The sequence below is a fragment of the Thalia democratica genome, chromosome 3 (genome assembly GCF_965202585.1).
Source record: "Thalia democratica chromosome 3, ktThaDemo2.hap1.1, whole genome shotgun sequence".
Classification (NCBI taxonomy): Eukaryota; Metazoa; Chordata; class Thaliacea; order Salpida; family Salpidae; genus Thalia; species Thalia democratica.
In genome coordinates, this window is record NC_139167.1 from 59,398,832 (window position 1) to 59,408,659 (window position 9,828).

General features: G+C 27.6%; 1 protein-coding gene across 1 annotated transcript; it reads right to left on the reverse strand.

Annotated features, from left to right (window-relative positions):
- Positions 1-4,764: 4,764 nt before the first annotated feature.
- On the reverse strand, positions 4,765-9,296 carry LOC145832463 (ras-related protein Rab-10-like). The gene is made up of 6 exons (XM_082939779.1): positions 9,176-9,296; positions 8,465-8,525; positions 8,019-8,157; positions 5,251-5,340; positions 4,998-5,099; positions 4,765-4,845 (listed from the first exon to the last, which is right to left on the reverse strand). The coding sequence occupies exons 1-6, from the start codon at positions 9,294-9,296 to the stop codon at positions 4,765-4,767; spliced, it is 594 nt and encodes a 197-aa protein (XP_082795905.1).
- Positions 9,297-9,828: the final 532 nt, after the last annotated feature.

Genomic DNA, 9,828 nt, shown 5'->3' on the forward strand with positions numbered 1-9,828 from the left:
ACAAAATTTTAACTCAAAATTTTATGGTTTTAATAAAAAAAGCAAACAAAAAAGTAAAAAATATGAGTTAATTTGAATTTGAAATATCAAACGTAAAACGAACAATTGCTTGATCCAATAATTATTTGATTATTAACTTTAACGTTAAAGCAAACATATATTTAATATTAAAATCAGGGTTTCCCAAACTGGACCAAGTGGCTTCCTCGGGAGGCCGTTAAAAAATTTAGAGGACCATGAGGTCATAATTGAAACTTACACTAGATATTTTGGAGTTGATGATGGAAAGCAAAAATAAAGGTCTAGGCGTTTTCACAAGTAGTTTTAAAACTTGTACTATATATTATTTAAAAAAAAATAAAGGGGCCACAAGACCATAATTTGAAACTTACACTAGTTATTCTGGAATTGATGATGAGGTGTAAAAAAAAGTCGTAAGCGTGTTAAAGGTTAGTTTTGAGCTTCTACTAGATATTATGACAAAAAAGTAGAAACTTTAGGGTGCCACAAGCCATAAAAGGGGAAGCCACAAGGCCATAGTTTGAAACTTTCACTAGATATTCTGAAGTTGATGATGAAGAGCAAAAAACAAGGTCTAAGGCGTTTTCACAAATATTATTAAAACTTATACTAGGTATTATGGAAAAAACAAATAAAAGTATATTAAATGTATAAATAGCAAAATATAAAGGTCAGTTGTACAGCAATGTATGGATCCAAGTAGATTATAAGAAAATGATGACGTTGCACGGAGTTGTGACCCAGGGAAGCGCAACACACGTCAAAGAATGGATGACGTCATACCAAATTATGTATGCGAACGAAAGCGGAAGAAACTTCACTGCTGTGATGGACAGCTCAGGAATTAATCCTAAAGTTAGTATGTTGTTTGACTTGGTGATAAAACTATCAAGTGATAAAAACTATGATTTATGACATTTGTTACTTAAAAGTATTTTCGCAAGAAAAAATATAATTTATACTGTTATAAACTTTTATTAGTAAAGACGAAAAATAACAGTTTTAAATAAAAGTTAAATTGTAGTTTAAATACAGTTTTAATTTTATTGTTATATTTTGATTGCAATAACCTTAAGTAGTTAACCAAAAGTAAATTTCAAAACTTTTAAACATTTTTTATTAGCATTAAGATGAATAATGGTCAGAAACTTTTGTATTTTATCAACAAAAGATGCTTACCTTTTAAGCTTTTTATTTTCTTTTGTCTTAGTTTAGTTTATGACATAACAGAACGTTACACTAAAGATACGTACATGAATGTTAAATATGAAACTAGATATAATTTAAACCTAGAATATCATTTACTAAGTTTAACTAGAGTTTTAAATATCAACTTAACTAAAAAGTATGAGGTTATCAAAAATATTTTAGATATTCCAAGGAAATATCGACTCTTCAACACCGAAAATGAATAAATTCGACCAGCCAATCACAGAACAGATATTCAGAATTTATCCAATCACTTTGAATAACTATTCAACAATGAGATTTGATTTTCTTACGTGTTAACATTCAAAAACTTAATCGACGTGTATTGTACTTGAATAAAAGCTTTAGTTTGGTTATAAATTAAGTGTGTAAAGATCTTAAAACTTTTGTTTGTTTGTTTAAGGTGTAAACAAAAATACATATTTGTACATTTGTGTTCGTAAATATATGTACTGTAAACTTATAAAAAGTGCATATAATATATAAGTAATTTTAGTTTTAATATTTTAATTTTTTATTAAACAAATAAATGATACATTACAGAAAATCTTTATTAAATCGTTTTAAAAAATATCAAAAACGTTGCATTGAGTTTTAATTAGTAAAGATATTAGATTTAACTTCTAGTTTAACATTTTCACTACAACCACTTTTGAAATTATTATAGTTACATTTTTTTTGAATTTTCGGCAAAGATTCAAAGGTTTTTTTTTTCTACAAGTTTATAAACAAATGTCTATTTTATTAGCAAAATCTAAAAACATTCATTTTTTTAATGCTGTTTTAATGTAGTATAACATATATTATTGTCGTAATGCATATTTTTATGTTAAAGTGCTACAAATATACTTAATTTTATGAACTTAAGGTTATTTTAAGTAATTCATGTTATTGAAAGCTGTTTTCACTATGACCTTTACACATTAAACATAAAACTGTTACTAATCTTATTGCCTATTACTAAATATTTCTAAATTTTGGTGCATTATATGTGTTTTAAGCTTTCAATAAAGATAACTTGCAGTAAAACCTAAACGTACTTAGTTTTCTTAGTTTCAACTGAAGTACATATCTTTACGACTACGAAATGGTGATTAAGAATAAAACTACCAGAACTTTTAAATTTAGGCTTGTTTAAAAAGTTTTCAATAATAGGCATTAAAGATTGGCTAGTCAAATCGTATTTGTTTCGCTTGATTAAACTTTTGCTGCTATATTTATCAGCAACGAACTTATTTTCAAAACAGTAGCTGTATGAATACATAACATACACAAAAGTATTTCGACAGCATTTAAGATACTTGTTTAGTTGTTTTAGAAACAGTAAAAAACAATTGCGACAACATTTATTTATGGTTATTATATTGAGGTTGAAAAGAAAACATGTATTAAACTTAAGAAAGTAACCATATATAAAGTGTATTTTACTAAAAATTAGTGATGTACCGGACCCACAATTTCGGGTCCGGCCGGACCCGGATCCGGACTTTTTTTTCAAATTAGAATCCGGCCGGAACCGGATCCGGACTTTTTTTTCAAACTAGAATCCGGCCGGAACCGGATCCGGACTTTTTTTTCAAATTAGAGTCCGGCCGGAACCGGATCCGGACTTTTTTTTCAAATAAGAATTCGGCCGGATCCGGATATCAGACAAAAATGGCAATATCCGGCCGGACCCGGACCCGGATAGTGAGTGCTGTACATCACTAGAATAAACTAGCCTGAGTTAGAATGAGGGTTTTAGAAACTGAAAAAAAATAATTTTGATCTAATAATAAGTAGAACAGCTAGCCACAAGGTTTACAAATTTAGGTGTTATTTACAATTGAAAATCTGAAATCAAGTTCTCAAACAAAATACACTAGAAAATTACAAAATATTGAAAACTGGATCAGCTCAAACTCATTCAAAATCTAAAAGAAAACTAGCCTGAGTTTTTATATAAAACTAAACTAGCCTGAGGCAGTCCAAGATTTTCTAAAATTCCCAAAAATTTTTAAACTAGCAGGGTTGCCACTGTGTAAGTCAATAAAATTAGCTAAAGTGAGTATAAACAAGCCTAAGTCAGAGTGAGGTTTTTAAAAACTGAAAAATTACTTTAATCTAATAATCAGTAGAACAGCTAGCAAAGGTTGACAATTTGGTAGTAAAGTTGTGGACTGATTGTGGTATACTTAACTTATTAGTACTACCCATCATAGTTAAATCCTACCTTATTTAATTAATATCTAACAAACACTAAATTCTAACTGAGACTACTTTCTTTAATCAGACACGACAGTTTTGAGTGATGAATCTTTTATATAAAACACAACAAGAAATACTAGCATATACAAAATTATTAATTACTTTGGTAACACTTTAAAAACTGGAAGCTATTTAAATCTATATCAAAAGACTTAAAACAAAAAACTAAAAATTAAATAAAGCTATTCGTAAACAAGAAACTGTAAAATTTTTAATAAACTATTAAACTATAAACCTGGATTAAATATTAAAACAATTAATTACCTGTTGAAATATTCCTTTTTTAAAACAAAACACTACTTACAATAAGCATTAAAATAAACGTTTAAAATATTTTGTTGCTTCAAGCTACACACCAAACAAATCAACTAAGTGCTTACATATAAACTGCCTGTCATGTTCTGATGTTTTGTTGCATCAGTATTTAGTTTGAAACATTTCGTCATATGATTCTCATTGGTTCGTACATTCAACCGTATTAAATCTAAATATTCTCTGAGCTCAACTTCAAACAAAAAATTATGCAAGTATTCATTCCAAAGTTTTCAATTTTATAATATATGTAAAGAGTTGCATTTCATGAAATGTTTACTCCATAGTTTAAATGTAAACAAATGTAAATTAGTCACGTGTACAAAATGAGCCAATCACGGTAGGTGTTTAATTTTAACTGACGAAAATGACTCTTATTAATTTACACAGGGTTTGTTTTTGAAAAAAATACTTTTCAGTATGCTCTTTTTTACTAACTAGATCCGGGTCCGGCCGGATCTCTGTTAGGATCCGGCCGGACCCGGATCCGGACTTTTTTTTCAAATTAGAATCCGGCCGGAACCGGACCCGGACTTTTTTTTTCAAATTAGAATCCGGCCGGAACCGGATCCGGACTTTTTTTTCAAATTAGAATCCGGCCGGATCCGGATATCAGACAAAAATTCCATTATCCGGCCGGACCCGGACCCGGATAGTGAGTCCGGTACATCACTACTAAAAATATAATCCATCACTAACAGTTTAGTATAAAGTCAAGCAATTAAAATAAAATAAAAAAGTATCAAAGTTTCTTACTACAACAAATTTTCTTCAATTTTGTCAATTTTACATTTGAACATAACAAAACTTTTTAAGTATCGTTTTTAATAAGAACTATAGAACAAATACAGAAAAAAAAACAAAAGCAGCTGCAACTATTTTTTTTATTTTATACAACTCAAATCTAATAAAGTATTCAAAAAAAATTTTGAGTCTTGAACACTTTTGTTTCCACTTTTAACTAAACTTAGATTGCTAACAGCAGCCATTACTGTAGTTTCTTCTACTGGAAGTAATTCTAATACCTTTTTTTGTACCGGAATTTTTTGATGGTTTCTGTAAAGTTTTATAAACAGTAAATTAAAGTTGGAAATTCTCACTATAATAGCCATAAAAAAGACTATTGATTCACTATAATTAAAACTGATGTATGTATAAACTTCAGTATTCGTGATTAAAAATAACAGTTGAACAGAAATATAAACTACCTTATTCAAAATATCAGTAGCAAGAGTATGAAAAGCTTCTTCTATATTGATGTCACACTTGGCTGAGGTTTCTAAAAACTTCATTCCATGTTTTTTAGCAGTCTGTCAATAAAATGATATCTTTAAAACTGTTTAGTAATGTGGTTAGTAAACTATATATCACCAAATTTTTTATGTGTATGGTTAGTTGTTTTTACTTATTCTTCATTTTAAACAACTTATTTAATAACATTTAGTAAAAATAACAACTAACAGATTGTCCTTTTTGTTTAGAAATGACTCTCTCATCATACAAATCACACTTGTTACCGATTAGTACTTTTTCCACATTTTCTCCAGAATGCTGATTATTATAAAATATAATTAATTGATTTCTATGTTTATGCTTCAACGTACTTAAAAAGTAAATTGTATATATATGTAGGGGTAGGGAGTACTTGGGTGATGTTTGCTAGACACATGAGGAGTCTTGATTTGGATGTGTTTTGGTCTAATTAAGAAGAATTAAAAAAAAAAAATTTTAATTCCTAAAAAAAAAAACTGCACCCCAAAAAACTGATCTGGACCCCAAAAATCACATAATTTTTGATTTTTCGACCTAAATAGTTATAAAGTCACTCATACATGTCCTTGACTTATATATTATATATTAAATGAAAGCTAATAATTATAGGCATACCTTTAATGACATTTCAACTGCTTTTAATATATTATGTCGTCATAATTACACAAAATATGCAAATTTTGTCTGTAAAATGGAATTTTTTTCTATTATAAAAAGCAAATTCTTCTGCTGGTTTTACTTTTAGTTTCTATGATTTTGAATGACGAATTCTAAAGTCAATCAACCAGAAAGATATTACTAAGTCATTTCAATTGTTTGTTGATAAAGATATGAAAAACACTCTAAACCACGTTTAGATATTATGTTTATTGAGAGATGTGTCTCCATGCCGCTCAAGTTTTTGATCGCCAAACAGGTAGAGAATATAGTTTTGGAAAGTTTCGTTTGTCTAATCCTCCACGTGCTACTGAGCTCAACCTATTAAGTAATGAAGAACTGGTTGGACTCCCAACAAACAACTTGGAATCTGAAAGACACCTTGCTGGTTTTGGAAGGCGAGCAGCAGTGGCAAAGTTTAGGAACCAACGATTCACAGCAAAAGGGATAAGAAATGACTGTACATTACTTATATCTGATTCTTTTCAAACTAAACATGAATAAACATTTAATAAAGTTGTTCAATTTCTGAATGAGATGGAGCAAAGGTGGGTAGCAGATCAAACAAGTTTAAAGCTCAAACAGATAAAGGAAAAAATTGAAAAAGGGAAAAAAAGGGATCAATATGTGCAGAAACGTCTCAAACTGTGTAAAAGTTGGGGTGGGCCTGTAGTGAGCGTGGAAGAGCTGCGTTCTATTTTAAAATCTCATCCTGATCGAAATGAAGTTATTGTTCGTAATGAGTTAATTTACTTTAGAGAGTCTCACAAATCTGAAGTGTTATACAATCCAGAACTTTTTGAAGTTAATGGTAATACTCACGAAGAAAGACTTCAAAACTTATGTGCTCTTGTTGCAGAAGATGATGAGTGCTCTCTATGTTCTTTACCAACAAACACTGATGCATTATTAATTGTAAGGGGTTCTTCCCCTATTATACAGAAAGAAAAAAATGAAGATATTATGGAAGGGAATTTTTATGTTACATTAATTAGTGAAGGGTCATCAGACACATGGTATATTGCTATGTGTGAAGGTAAAAATGATGATGGGACTTATAAGATGGACCACCTCATGAGAGTTCAAGACAGAAGAAATTCGAAGTGGAAACACCCACCTAAACGTGATTTGCTAAACTTGCATTTAGATTCTATTCTTGATTGTAAAGTTGATGGGGAATGGGATGTTTTTAATGAAAGATCTATTACTTTTTCACTGAGAAACCATGTCCAAATAGATTTAATAGTAGAACAGATGTCTTTTACATAAAGTTAAAAAGTAGTTTTTATGTATTTTTATAAGTATTATGTACATATAGTCAGTTAGATTTTTATCAATCATTTGACAGTTATTTTATACTAGTATTTTTAAAAGTATCAGTCATTTTGCAGTAATCTTAAGTGTTAATACTAAATGGTACAGTGCAATGTTCGTTTTATTATGCAATGTTCTTTATTTCTTTATTATACTAGTCTCTATTTATTTTCCAATCATTAACTTAATGTTTAATGCCATACAACATTATGTTGCCTATAATAAATTATAACTTTTTTGTATTTTGTTATGTTGTTGTAATGCAAATTGAATAACATTCTTACATTCAATCATAATTTTCAAATACTTATAGCTAAATGAATTATGACATCAAATATCCCATTAATATACATACAACATCACCTAAATTTTAAAGGTAAGTAAGTATATCTACAAAGTTTTATTTTAAAATATTTGTTTTAATTAGATTAGACAACTAGCTATGCTTCTTAATTTTTCAAAACGTACCATTTTACAGATAAAATTTACATATTTTTGTGATTATGACGTCATAATATTCCAAAAGCAGTTGAAATGTCATTAAGTGTATGTCTATAATTATTAGCTTTAATTTAAGATATAAAATATAAGTCTAGGACGTGTATGAGTGACTTTATTACTATTTAAGTCAAAAATCAAAAATTATGTGATTTTTGGGTTCTAGATCAGTTTTTTGGGGTGCAGTTTTTTTTTTAGGAATTAATTTTTTTTTTTTTAATTCTTCTTAATGATACCAAAACACATCCAAATCAAGACTTCTTATATGGATTTTACAACATGACCAAAAAAATGTGCTGTACTCCCTACCCCTAATATATGGCAATACTTTAGAAAACTGTCTTTAAAAAAAAGGAAATAAATTAAAGTTTATAAGTATCAATAATCAGCATTTATATACAACTAAGATAAAAAGCACCTTTAAATTTAAAAGTTAAAATGTTTCACATACAGTACATGACCTTAACATTGATTCAGATTTTACTTACCCATTTGATTTTATCCAGCCATCTTGATATATTATCAAAGCTTTTTTTCTTAGTGACGTCATACACGATCATTACACCATCAGCTCCTCTGTAGTAAGAAGTTGCAATTGTGTTAAATCGCTCTTGACCCGCAGTATCCCTGTGAAAAATATTAAAGTAACATTTTTTCTTGCTTTGATCTCCGCACCAGGCTTGATATTTCTATTATTAAAAAGTATACTCGAATGTGTCATTTTAACAGAAAAGTAACAAAAGTTTAATAAGTAATAAATGTTCAGTTGGTATAGCAACATTAGCGTCTGCTACGAAACAAAAGTTTTTAATTATTTAATTTGGCACAAAATAATTTTACTAATACGCATTTTTTTAATACTTTAATGAAATAATAAAAGTTTTCACCTGAAGTTATTATTAAAAGTTTTACTAAGAATTTACAAAAAACTTACCAAATTTGAAGGGTCACGTTCGTTTTATTTAACTCTATGTTGGTTAATCTGTAGTCGACACCTAAAAAAATTTAGTTAAATTAACAAATGAAATTAAAATTGGCTAAACTATAAAGTTTAAAGAGCTTTTACTGAGATTTTTTGTTTTTACGGAAAATAGTTTTAGAGAGTTAAATTAATGTTAACTTAATGTTAAAAATAGTTAAATTATACATATTAAGATTGTTATATAAAATATTAGCTATACTTTAGAAAATAGTTTTAATAACGTTATTAAAATTCACTAAATTATTTTTACAATTACAATAAATACATTTGAAAAATAAGCAACTGTAGTAAAAACATTATACTTTTATTTTTTATTAATGTTTTATCTTTACTGTTTTGTTTGTTTTAATTTAAACATGAAGTTATAAACAAACCTTAAAAACACTATTTGTAGAACAATTGTTAAGTATTTTTGTAAGTTTTTTAAAGGTAGAAAAAGTTATTGAAACATGAATTAAAATTTTTTAACTTTAAAAAATGTCTTTATACACTAAAATTCCTTTTTTAAACATTTGCAAACTATTGTTTTCAGCTTTATTAAAAAACATTATGTTTCATAATTCATATTTAGTATTCATATATTGTATTTTAATAATTTAAATAGCTGTTAATAAAACTTAAGCAGTATAGTATAAAAAAATCTAATAACTAAACTATCCTTACCTATTGTAGGTTTTTGAGACGTGTTAAAAGTACCATTAGCAAATCTGCACATCATACAAGTCTTTCCAACATATGAGTCTCCGATCAGTAAAAGTTTAAATTTTAAAGCGTGGTAAGCCATGTCTATTAACTATTTTGTGGTAATTTTTGTAAAATAAATTAACTTACTCTATATAAAGTTTCAAACTTTGATTATTATTTTTAAAACAGTTTTGTTGCTGAGTTAAACATTCGTTCGATAACAAAACTTAGACTGCTCTTTAATTTTTTGATTATTAAAAAAAGAAACTTCGTCTAAATATAAATTTGCTTAAGCAACTTTAAAGAAAAACAAAACATAAATAACAAGCTTAGTAACAAAAAATATTTAATTTTAAGAGTACTAAAAAAAATCGTTCAATAATTAAACAAATTAAAAGAATAATAATATTTAACAGTTAAAAAGAACTTTAAACAAAAACTTATAATAAAAAAAAATAATCTATGCCAACACTTTATTTTTACCAAGAATAACTAAAAAAATTACAATTAGATCAATTTGACATTCACGCTTTGTTGTAACTTTTTTAAACTACTTGTCAAAGCACTTGTTGATGAAAAACTTTTGTTTTTTGGTTTTTTGTTAAGATTATTCATTAAATGAAGATTATAAA